Source organism: Dioscorea cayenensis, chromosome 14 (assembly GCF_009730915.1).
Source record: "Dioscorea cayenensis subsp. rotundata cultivar TDr96_F1 chromosome 14, TDr96_F1_v2_PseudoChromosome.rev07_lg8_w22 25.fasta, whole genome shotgun sequence".
Classification (NCBI taxonomy): domain Eukaryota; kingdom Viridiplantae; phylum Streptophyta; class Magnoliopsida; order Dioscoreales; family Dioscoreaceae; genus Dioscorea; species Dioscorea cayenensis.
The window spans coordinates 1,102,028-1,114,418 of NC_052484.1; the positions used below are offsets into that span (position 1 = coordinate 1,102,028).

The 12,391-nt window shown below is 35.3% G+C and overlaps 2 protein-coding genes across 2 annotated transcripts; both read right to left on the reverse strand.

Annotated features, from left to right (window-relative positions):
• Positions 1-368: 368 nt before the first annotated feature.
• LOC120275732 (monothiol glutaredoxin-S10-like) lies at positions 369-3,243 on the reverse strand. The gene is made up of 6 exons (XM_039282417.1): positions 2,990-3,243; positions 2,827-2,900; positions 2,614-2,688; positions 1,240-1,266; positions 504-653; positions 369-456 (listed from the first exon to the last, which is right to left on the reverse strand). Exons 1-5 carry the CDS (start codon positions 3,205-3,207, stop codon positions 568-570), a joined length of 480 nt encoding a protein of 159 aa, XP_039138351.1. The 5' UTR covers positions 3,208-3,243; the 3' UTR covers positions 369-456; positions 504-567.
• Positions 3,244-3,948: 705 nt separating this feature from the next.
• On the reverse strand, positions 3,949-7,066 carry LOC120275731 (protein LOW PSII ACCUMULATION 1, chloroplastic). The gene is made up of 5 exons (XM_039282416.1): positions 6,834-7,066; positions 4,725-5,282; positions 4,612-4,662; positions 4,314-4,492; positions 3,949-4,243 (listed from the first exon to the last, which is right to left on the reverse strand). The coding sequence occupies exons 1-4, from the start codon at positions 7,013-7,015 to the stop codon at positions 4,351-4,353; spliced, it is 933 nt and encodes a 310-aa protein (XP_039138350.1). The 5' UTR covers positions 7,016-7,066; the 3' UTR covers positions 3,949-4,243; positions 4,314-4,350.
• Between the last annotated feature and the right edge of the window lie 5,325 nt (positions 7,067-12,391).

The window sequence follows — 12,391 nt, forward strand, 5'->3', positions numbered from 1 at the left end:
ATATAAAAACACACAAATATATTTACTTAAATTTTAAATTAATCCATTAGAATTACTGAAGACTAGATTAATATTTCAAGATTCATCAACCAAAATGCAACCAGGGAGAATAAACAGTTTTTTTTATTTTTTTAAATAAATTTATGATCCATCCATTTTATTCAAAAAAAATAAATAAATAAATAAATAAGCAATGTTTGCTTTGCATTTTAACATGATATTTGAACTTAATTAAATAATTCTTTTATTATATCACCATTACAAAAAAAACCTAACCATATAATCAATAATCTTGCATGCATTTGGTACATTTAACAACTTTCTTCCATATATCATAAGCAAAAATTCTGAGGGTTATTCCCAATCCAAACATCAAAAGTTCAATAGTTCAAATATCGGATTCACGACTTGTTCATATTTATCCAAAAAAAGACTTACAAAGAAATATATATATATATATATATATTAAAGAGACAAGCAAATATATATATATATATATATATCACCCACTGCATTACGAATGAAACAAGTTCAAATACGCCGAGATCATAACATCATAAAGGTGCGTCAAGGCTGGTCGGAGTTCTCATTGCTGAGGTTTAACTCCCCGAGTAGATTAGTGAGCTCTCCTTTCCGGTGGAGGTCAAAGGTATCTGCAAGAACGGAGATAAACCGAAACAAATATTTGGTAGTTCCAGAGTTTAATTGCATGTTTGCAGTTGAATCTCATGGAAAACTAAATACATAATTTTTGTTCACTTGATGATATTCGAGTTTGTGCTAAATTTTCGAAAGTTCGGCCTCCAATGTTTTCTACAATCTCAAAGAAATTGTTCTATGCAGGTATAAAGCCACTATTAGTTCATAAACCAGGGGAAATTGTTCATTATAGTCCTACCACTGAAAAGTAATGTTTATTTATATTAACTCAACTAAAAGACTATCTTTGTTTTGGTTCTTCTGCCCATCACTGTGATACCGTCCAACAAACACAGCGGTATCTGCTTATGCCGATGTCAGTGCACACTATGTGGTATCTAACATGTACATTTATTTAAGATGCCACACTGGCATAAACATGCACCTCAACAATTGTTGGGCAACGTCCGTCACAGCAATTTACAGAGTCACTAAAATGAACAGCGTAGTTTAGTTGCAGTATGAAACCAATGAGTTGAGGAGCTAATTGTGGAATTAATCTTTCTAGGTATCATATGAAGATGGAGGGAAGAAGGCTACCTGTACATCCACCGATATGCTTGCCACCTGTTTAGGAATCGGTAAAAATCAATCAGCAAAAGTTATCAACTAGATGGAAATTGTATTTCACATACAAGAAGCTGGTATCAGTTATAAACTGCTGCCAAGGAATACAGCTATGATTTAAAAAATAATTAATTAAAAAAATTCAAGGAGATATAGATATTCTAAATGTGGTTGATGAGAACCTAACTATTTTAAGCCCACAGTCTTTCTATTAATGAAGCACTGCAATGGAGCCCTAGAGTTGGTAGTTGATCCACCATTATCATTTATTTTCATTACTTCAGTAACACATCTCATCATGAGACAGAAGATAGTCTTCCACCATGTATTTCCAGCTTTAAGTAACTTGAGCAAAGAAAGAGGACTTAAGTAGGCATCATGAAAATATGAGGTGCAACCACATCATGCAAAGAAGGAATAACAGGAATGGGGTAATCAATGGCAGCAAAATCTTACAATTCAACAGAGATCTCTAGACTTTCACAGTACATAATGATTGAACATTGGAGACATTTGCAAATTTATAATCTATTGAATGAAAGCTCAAAACCAATTGCTTTCAGAACTACAGCAGGAAAATATATCCAGAGGCATTTCTACTCCACCCTTTCCATTGCCATACATGTTCAAAATGGTCTTGAAATCATGACAGCAATAAAACTACAACCTAAATTTTGCTCAGGTGTGAAACAAAATATTGGGAGATATTTGCAAACTGATGGTCCATCATCAAATGAAAGGTCAAAAGTCTGCTAATTTTCAACATGGACTTTCTTGATAATGCAAAGAAGCTTCTATTGGAACCACAAACTAAATACATTTGGTGAAGAATGAAACACTACATCAGGATATACTTACATGTCAGAAATTAATGATCTATCATTTGAATGGAAGTTCAAAAACCCGATAATTTTCAGACTCATAGCAGGAATGCATTTTCATAACATTGTATCCCCTCTACTCTTCCCATTGCCTAAGATGTTCCCTGTGGTCTTTGGATTATGACAGCATAGGAACTACAAACTAAATAAGGTTGCTGAAGAGTGAAACAACACATCATGAGACATCTGCAGGTCAATGATTTACTGTTGGAATGAAAGGTCAAAAGACCAATAATTTTCATAATTATAGCATTTATTCAGCATGGCCTTTGAATCTTGATAATAAAACATGCTCCTCTTGGAACTACTAACAAAATAAATTCGGTAAAGAGTGAAACACTAAAATCAGGAGGAATTTCAAAAATGACAATCTTTCATTTGAAATAAAACTAAAAAAGACCCACAATGCTCAAAACACGCACCAAATGGAAACTTCAAACAAAACACACACGGAGGTGTTGCTTACCAATAAAAACATTTGGAACAGTGAATTGCCCTGTCACAGTTCCCAGAGCATCTTGCAGTTCGCTTCCTTGAGAACCTGAATCAAATTGAAAACCAAATAAAAAAAATTCAATCTTTACTAGTTCTTACAAAAAAATCTCAAGAAAATTACAAATTGAAGCAATTAATTCCCATAAATTCCACAAATGTATCATTCTCAAACAGCAAGCTATACCTAGCTCGTCCAATTCGATGACATGGGGTTCCACTCCAAGCCTATCAAGCAAAGCCTTGACTTCCATCGAATACCTAAATACTCAAAACCCCAGACTCTTCACAGACAATCAAATCACAAAAGAAAAGAACGAAACAAGAGAAAGGGTTCATCTAGGGCTCACGGGCACCAAGTCTTGGAGTAGACAACGACGGGGTGATCTTTCACTGTCTTCTTCACCGATTCCTCAAAACTGGCACCAGAGGACAAGGAGGACATCGCGCGGATAACTGGGAACGCCACAGAGCGACGCGCAGGGCGGAGTAGATTAGGTGCCGCGCGCGCATTCGTCGGCGTTGGCCGGAGCACCGCCGAGATCGCTCTGCCAATGCTCTCCGCCATTGCTTTCCCTTCTTGCTTCGAGTTTTTCAAAAAAACAAAGCAACCAAAAAACACACTCTATAATGATCTTGTTGAGGATTAGTCCATAATTTTACTTCTTCAAGGGGTGTTTTTTGTAAAAGCCACACAGATACAGGGACTAATAAATAATTACAAATCAAAAATACTTTCCAAATTATTTTTATTTTTTTCTATTTAAAAATAGCTAAACTACTAATTTATTATAGGAAAAGAAGTAAATTTTTTAATAGAATTTTAGTGTTAAATTTTCAAAAGGCTCTTTTATAAAAACCGTAATATATCATATATTAGTCTTAGAAAAATAGCATACATTGATGATTCTTGAATTATAAATATCGACCGTATTTATAACACCTCCTATTTAGGGCATAGTAAATTAGGTGGCGACCGCTCATTTGTCTAAGTTGGGTGAAGCACGGACGAAATCACTTTGCCAAAACTCTCCGTTATTGCTTTTTCTTCTTGCTTCAGAGTTTTTCAAAAGACAAGCAACAAAAAAATACACGCTATAATGACCTTATCGAGGATTATTTCATAATTTTACTTCTTCGAGGGGTGTATTTTGTAAAAGGCACAGAGATACAGGGACTGATACAAATAATTAGATTCCCAAATTATCTATTATTCTTTTATACTAAAAACAGATAAAACACTAATTTATTATAAATAAAAAAGGGGCACAAACCATGAAAAGAAAAAAGAAAAAAACTCAAGTGAACATTCAAACGGAAATCGCGTTAAATCTTCACAAAAACTCTTTTATAAAAGTCGTAAAGTATCATTAGTCGGAGAAAAATAACATACATTGATGATTTTTGAATTACAAAATATCGACTCTACAAATTTACAACACCTTCAGTTTAGTACACATTGGTCATACAAACTATAATTCTCGACTAGTATGCAACTATATAGCTCCGGTACTTCGCCGATGTCTCGTATCAGAGCTCCGGCTTCTTCAAGAACTTCGCATTTTATCCTTATGTTTCTCGTACCGAAATACGGTTTTGATCAGCTATGAAAAGACCAGGAAAAATATAATGAGATGCAATGAAAGTATTGAATCAGATAAGTAAAAGATTCACCTTTGTTTTTCTTATATACACAGAAGAGAATGCATTCTTAAAGGACTCTTCCATCCATGCCATCAAGAAGACCTGACCACATTCCCTTCATTGGTGGCAATTGTGCGACGAAAGCATTCCATGGAGGATACCCGACGCCACTCCCACGAACACGACCATCGATTCGTAATGAGAGATACCTTCAACAATTAACGCAAATAAATATCTTATTCCAGCATGTCTTTCTTGAGCATTGATTAATTATCATCGTCAAATTGTTTAGATACTTGGAATCCAAAAGAATAAATACTGTGCTTACACCGGAGAATCAATTGGGACATTAGCAAGTTTCTTCTGCTCCTCCATCCACCTGCACATTAAAAAAAGCTTTAAGATATCGACGAAAAATGAGTGAGTGATCACGTTATCTACCTGGTCCATTCAGAAGTGTAAACTGGTGTAAGCTGCCACAATCGCTTCCTTTTCGGATCATCGTTCTCTTCAAATTCAAAATCAGGTTTTTCACCGTCAGTAGAAAATGGCACCACTAATACAGCTCGTTCAAGAAGTGCTTCAGTGAAAGGTTTGCTACGTGTGAAAGACTCAATGAGGTAAGACGAAGGACCAGCAAGGATAACAAGGCGAGCAACTCCTCTTAGAGCACTGACAGGAATGATCCTTTTCTCGTCCACACGCAATTTCAAAGTTGAGAGGTTTTCTTCCCTCGAGAGCTTCTCCAATTGTGCATTTTTCGCATTGCTCTCCCTTGAATAAAGAAAAGCAAAAAGTATAACTGCTGCTATATCTATGCCAAGTCCTTTTAGAATGTCTGGAACTCCAACTGCTTTTGCAGGATTTGATAGAGCTCCAATTAACTGTGTCAAGGCGATCAGACCTCCTAGAGAGCCACTCGCAATAAAAGCAAGATAGAAGAACATCCGAACTGAACGGAAAGGGGAAAGAACTTCACTTCTTATCTTGGTTGTTGAGCTGATGAAGAACAAATGAAATCGGTTGCATAAAGAAGTCCATATTGGTAGTACAACCTGATGCTATCGCTAATTAAGCAAAACAATGTAGATGAAATGAATTTTGATGAAATGGCTCAAACATGGAGCACATCCTGAGACAATCTTAAACAATGTGTAGAGTAAGAGTTTGATGTAATCGTATCCCCAGAAGTGTGCCATCCACTTACAGGCTTCAATCTCTTCTCCACCTTTAATTTATGAGTTATGGCCAAGTCACTTATCTAATACAAATTTAAGTGTTTGCTAATGCAATTGCTAATGCAAAGTTTGCCGGCAATTCAAGTGATACAAGAAATTCAAGCTAAATAGCTACTTAGAGTCTATCATAATTGCATAGTCAAAATATAAAAAAAAAAAAAACAAAAGACTAGAACATTTTATCACCAATTCACAAGAACAGTCAAACATGAAACCAAGGCATTGATAGCACATGATTGTCAGAAGAACCTTTGTCATCAATAAGAAGAACACTTTACTCTGAATAACACACTTTACTCTGAATAACTCCTAAATATGCAAAACAACCAAAATTTACACTGAACTAAAACTAAGAGCCTTGCAATTGCAAGTGTGTAGTAATATAAAAGGAAATGCAAGTAAATCCATGCTAAAAATATTCAGCATAAACGCTTCATTTTTACAAACCCAACAGGTCAATTACCTATTTTTTTGCAAATCATACACTTCAACAACAAACAGACATAGATTTAGATTTATATAATGCAAGCAAAAACATAATCATTGAACATTAGAATGAAACTAATGAAAACCAAGCATAAAATCCAAGAAACCACATTGAAATGAATGCCACACTGAGGAGGAGGACATCAATCCATGCTAACAAAATTCATCAAAAACCCTTTATTTTAGCAAAACTAAACTAGAAATAGATTTAAATTCACCTTTACACGAACCAAATCAATGAACATTGTAATGAAAAATAATAAAATCAACCATAATGGCGAGATAAATAAACAAACGTGTCATTGAAATGAATACCACACTAATTCCTTAAAAACAAATGCCACACATGGGAAAAGGATAACAATGCAACAATGCAAGTAATTCCATGCTTAACAAAATTCATGACAAATCCATTGTTCTTACAAAACCAACAGCTTAACAATGGGAATCACTTCAACAACAACTCGCCGTAGATTTAGATTTATCTTAACAACCAATAACAGAATCATTGAACGCTAAAGCGAAAACTAATGAAAAATCAGGCTTGGTAGCAGCGGCGCAACAAATGCGAGGAAAAAGCTGCCTCCTTTGGATCTTTGCCGGAGATTAAGTTTTAGTTAGGGTTAGGAAATGAGGCTTAGAAGATGATTTGGATACCAATTTGTTACAAAACATGCACTCGAGAACAACGATGACACAAAGAAGAACACAATCACTAAACACTGAAGTGAAAATTAAAGAAAAAATCAAGCATAGAAGCAGAAAACCACACTGAAATGAATGACAATAAACTAAATAAAAGGAAAAAAAAAATCTTCAGATGTACCTGAAATCAGGCTTATTGGCAGTGGAGCAACAAATGCGAGAAAAAAGCTGTCGTCTTTGGAGCTTCGGGAGAGAAAGCATTGGATTCAGAGATCGTGGGAGGAGATTAGGTCTTAGAAGATGATGAGAAGTATGGGTAGGAAACGAGAATGAGGAGAAGGAGATGAACGCCATGGCGGGCATGGCCTCCTTCGCTTTGGTTTTTCTCCGCTCAATCTCTCGGTGATGAGAAGCAATGAAGACGATGGATTAGCGCCACTAGGATTCGGGTCGGATCCTTGGAAGGATCCGAATCCGCTTCACATTTTCTTTTCTTTTTTTTTCATATTTCTTATTATTTATTTTCAGATTTGTTTTTAGCCCTTCTCCTTATTTAAGCACTTTTTTTATAATATATTTTGGATAAAAACAGGAAACTATTGTGAAATATATATATATTATTGTATATGCAACTAGTAATTCATCTTCAATATATATATCCATGAATATTAAACAGGTAGAAAAAAAAACATAGATAGAAAAGAAAAGAAAAAGTACCGAACACCGTCGATTATACGCAACTCCTCTACTTACTTCTTCTTATCTTTTTTTTTTCTCTATCTCTTAAAAATACATATGTAGGGGGTATTTATAGGTTTACAAGGGTTGAATGAACGGTTTGGATTGATTTGATCCGCTGATCCAAAATACCCTAATAGGTGAATAGTAATAGTGCTAGAGGGTGCTACAACCCACACATGGCGGCTACTACAATATCTAAGGTTTTATTATAGTGTTACGGCTGCTGCAGTATGGTCGCCTACTACAGTAGACGCCCACTATTTATAGTATTTATAACATATATGAATATATGTATAGAAATGAATGTCATTATTGAGGTTGCAAACAGGGCAAGCAGTTTATAAGCTACTCGGAGTTTTCTTTTAGCTACATGGAGTTTTTTTTTAGAGAAAAAATGGTTAAATCAGATATAACTCATGCGAAGATAAAAACTAGCTCAAAAATTAAAACTATATAAAAACACAGCATGAAAAATAGAGACAGGCTAAATAACACATCCACTCAAAATAAAATTGGAGAGAGCATAAACACGATTGAAAACAAAAACAAAAACTAAATTAAAAGACGAAAAGGTAGAGGAAAAAAGATCCAACAAACTCTATTTCAAGAATTTACAAAGTTTTGGTTAAGAGAGAGCCAACAAAGCTAAGGGTTCTTCTAAGCCTGTTCATTTGAAGGGAAGTGCTAGGGAAATGGGCTTATTACCCCACTTAATGTGTTCATTTGTTCTGAAGTGAAGAAAGTGACATTTCCCCCACTTCTGTCTAAAGTGGATTTTGAATTAAACCCACTTTGATAGTTTTTTTACTGAAGTAAGGGGAAATGAACCAATCTATAAAAACTTACTTCCCCTACTTCCTCACTTCAGATCACTTTCCTCCAAATAAGATAGCTTTTCCCAATTCAATTCGAAGAAAACCTTAACCAAAAGAGTTAAGTTGGAGCTAACCTCAAGGGTGACTTTTGAATGTGCCGAGGTTGTGCCTTATATTATTCACTTTTGTAAGCCTTGTGCACCTGTTCTATAAGAGAATAAGGAGCTCATTTGTGAACAGGTTTGTTTAGGAAGCTTATTGGTCATGAATATATTTATTTAGAAACCTCACAAGGATGCTAAATAATTTGGCTTATAATAAACAATTTTATTTTACCATTGTTTATTGTAGTAGAGTTGATTTTATTTTGAGTTTGCTTGATGAGCCAAGCTAAACTCTGGTTCATTATAAACGAATATTTTTCAAGTAAAGGTCGAGCTTAATTTTAGAATCTACAATAAATTCTACCGACTAGAGCATGAATGCTTCCAAGTTTTATAGTATAATGCAACACACACACATATATATATTAGAAAACATCATCTGCGGACATTCATAGGTACGTTCGCAGTTGAGCACAGTGACCATTAGGGTATTACAATGAGATCTAATAATGGACGGTTCAGATTTGTTCAGATACTATGCACAAATTGATTGAAACGGTTTAAATCAAATTACTGTGTATCCCATATTTCACTGTGTTACTATTCATAAAAACAATAATACTATTTATAAAATAGTGTAAAAGCAATATTCGTAAATTTAAAATCTACGAACGTACACAGGAGATGCATGCTATATATATACACATAGATTTGAAAATTGTGAGGATATGTGTGTGTGAGTCTATATATATCAAAAATTTAAATGAATTAATATATAATATTATGTTAAGAATATATATGTTATAAATGTAAAGATAGTAATAAGAATAGAGAACCAGAGTATTTACCAAAACCCAAAAAACCTTGAAGAATTAACTTCTTCTTCTTTCTTCTTTTATTTCTCTCTTTTCTTTCTCTTCTCTTTTCTTTTATATCAAAGTATACAAAATGAGGGGGTATTTATAGGGTTACAAGAGTTGAATGAACGGCCAGGATCGATTCGATCCGACGGTCCAAAAATACCCTGGGTTGGTGGAATAGTACATGATCGGCCGCCATACAAGCACTCATATGGGCGTACCGCTACAGTGATATCTAGAAGTTGCTATAGTAATGCCGGCTACTACAGTGAAATTGCTACAGTAGGCATCCATTAAAAATATTTGTTTATAACACTCCCCTGGATGCTCTACGACCAAAGGATATGCCTCGTTAAAACCTTGCTAGGAAAAACCCAAATGGGATAAAAACCCGACTAAGGAAAAAAAGAGTACACTATCTCTGGCACATTCTGAGGGTTATCGCTTCATTAAAAAAACCTTGCCTCTGAAAAACCCATTGGGACAAAAACCTCATGGCGAAGGGAAAAAGAGTACAGTCTCCCTCAAATAAATAACTTTTAACTCATATCGAAAGTACTTACATCCTTAAGTCTTCTCATCCCGATTTTGTATATAAGTCTCTGGTGAATGCACTTAGGAAGTGATTTTTGTGAATAGATCGACTTGATTCTCACCTGGATCGAATCTTTTGAACTTCTATAACGCCTTCTTTCCGGGAGATCATGAGTGTAGAAAAATTTTTGGTGATATATGTTTCGCTCGTCACCTTTAATATAACCTCCTTGTATTTGAGAAATACAAGCATCTGTTGTCTTCATAAATTACTCTGAGCATTTGTTGTTACTCGATGGTAATTTGCGTGGATGATCAGATATGCCCAATCATAGATCGTAACCATTGGCATTCACGACTTGCTTCATGGAGAGCTAGAATTTCAAAGATGATTTGATGAAGTAGTCAGTAAGAGTTTGTTTTTGTGGAACGCCATGAGATAGTTGTACTCATCAGTAAGAAAAATATGTATCCGAGTCCCGAGATCGCCCTTTACGAGGATCGACTGATACCCAAAGATCGACAGAAACCCCGTGAGGTTGGATGAAGATTCTTGTCGATAGAATAAACCCGGATCCGTAGTTCCTCGTAAATAACGTAGCACATCTTTTACTCCTTTCCAGCTGTCTTCGTGTCGGTGTAGAACCGTATCTTGCTAGAAGATTTACTCGCAAAAAGCTATATCTCGGTTTGGTATTATTTGCAAGGTACATTAATGCACCGATTGCACTTAAATATGGAGTTTCCGGACCAAGAATGATCTCTTTCTTCCCGGTGGGCGAAATGGATCTTCTCGAACATCAAGAGTTCTGACGACCATCATGCATCTCAGATGGATAAGCCTTCTCCATATTGAATCTCTTCAAAGACCTTTTCTCAGTATAGGGTTGATTGATCGCACAAATATTCCCCGAGGATAAGTGCTCGATTTGTATACCTCAGACGAATTTTGGTCTTTCCCAAATCTTTAATTTCAAATTCTTTTTCGAGATATGATCTGCAGTATGCAATTTCTGTAAGGAGTGCCTACAAGATTTAAATCATCCACATATATCGCTATCACAACAAAAACCGTTAGTATAACTTTTTAATAAACACACATGGACATATATTATCATTTTGTACCCTTTCTTTTTATAAGATATTCACCGAGACGGTTATACCACATCCGTCCAGCATTGTTTTTAACCCATAAAGAGATCTCAGTAATTTAATAGAGTATAAATGATGATTATTTGTAATGTTTGTTTTTTTCTATATCCTTCAGTGATTTTCATATATATGTCATTTTCAAGTAATCCATACGATATGCTCGTGACAACATCCATCAACTCGCATATCTAATTTATTACTCTCGCCATGGCAATTAAAAAAATCGAAAAAGTAATTCCATCCATTACTGAGAGTATGTCTCTTCATAATCAATACTGCATTTGAGAAAAAAACCTCGAGCAACCGGGGCCTTTGCTTTTGTATCTCATAATTTGATTATTTTTCATTTCTTTTTCTCACAAACACCCATTTATAACCGATCGGTTTTATCCTTCCGGTGTTGGCACTATCGGCCCAAACACCTCACGCTTTGATAGGGAATTTAGCTCGACTCGATAGCTTCTTTTTCCATTTTGGCCAATCATTTCTTTGTCGACATTCTTCAATGGATCGTGGCTCGGATCATTATCGGTGATTTATTTCTATATCTCGTAGCCACATCGAGATGAATATATCATTTATTTCGGGTCTCATGCCGATTCAATCTTTCGACCATCATCTACATAGCAAATTGAATTTTCAACATTTTCGTAAATATCATCCCCTATCGATTCTTCATTAACTTGTTCCGAGGGTTTTATAATTTCCTCTTCCTCTTTACATGGGAGATCCTTTTTCTTTTATTTTTTTCTCGCTTCCCTTTTTCTAGGAGTCGAATCTTTGGCACCAATTGGTCTTCCACGCTTTTTGTCGTGGTTTATTTTCTATTTGATTTTCTTTCAATGGATTCTTAGGAATCTCACTTTCTTGCAGGGAGCATTAGCGACTGGTATATATGATTTGGTTACCATTTTAGTATCGTGAATGCATCGTGTATTTCATTTGCAATATTTTTGCAATTTAATGATCCTTTGAACTTCAAGTTCACATTCATTGGTACGAGGATCATATGTATGTAATCGTGATGCATTCCAATCAATTTTTTTGGGCTCATTTTTGAGTAATCATTTCTCCCCTAATGCAGGGAAGACGATTCATCAAAATGACAATCTGCAAATCTTGCAGTAAATACATCCCCCAGTAATGGTTCTAAATATCGTATAATTGAAGGGGAATCATAACCAACATATATACCAAGTCTGGCTCAGGACCCATTTTTGTACGATTTGGTGGTGGTATTGGCACATATACTCGCACAACCAAATATTCTTATATATGAAATATCGGGCTCTTTTACCCATAACAAGTTGGTGTGGTGAATATGAATTACATGCAGCTGGGTCGGATCCGCATGATAAAGTCGCAGATGCAAAAATAGTACGACACCCTCACGCACTTGTAGAGCGCTTCGCTCTTAATAACATTTGGATCGAGCAATAATCGGAGTCTTTTAATTAATGACTCCAGCTAACCCATTTTGGGTACGTACACTGAGTTACTCGGATGCTCAACATGTATTCTAACTCGCCATGT

What these genes read in the sequence shown, in the direction of transcription:
- LOC120275731 (XM_039282416.1), bottom strand. Translation starts at nt 7,015, where the DNA reads ATGCCCGCCATGGCGTTCATCTCCTTCTCCTCATTCTCGTTTCCTACC. An exon ending in GCCAATAAGCCTGATTTCAG is followed by an intron (nt 5,283 to 6,833) that starts GTACATCTGAAG and finishes GTTCTTCATCAG; the next exon opens with CTCAACAACCAAGATAAGAA. An exon ending in TACACTTCTGAATGGACCAG is followed by an intron (nt 4,663 to 4,724) that starts GTAGATAACGTG and finishes TTTAATGTGCAG; the next exon opens with GTGGATGGAGGAGCAGAAGA.
- LOC120275732 (XM_039282417.1), bottom strand. Translation starts at nt 3,207, where the DNA reads ATGGCGGAGAGCATTGGCAGAGCGATCTCGGCGGTGCTCCGGCCAACG. An exon ending in CATCGAATTGGACGAGCTAG is followed by an intron (nt 2,689 to 2,826) that starts GTATAGCTTGCT and finishes AATTTGATTCAG; the next exon opens with GTTCTCAAGGAAGCGAACTG. An exon ending in TGTTCCAAATGTTTTTATTG is followed by an intron (nt 1,267 to 2,613) that starts GTAAGCAACACC and finishes ATTCCTAAACAG; the next exon opens with GTGGCAAGCATATCGGTGGA.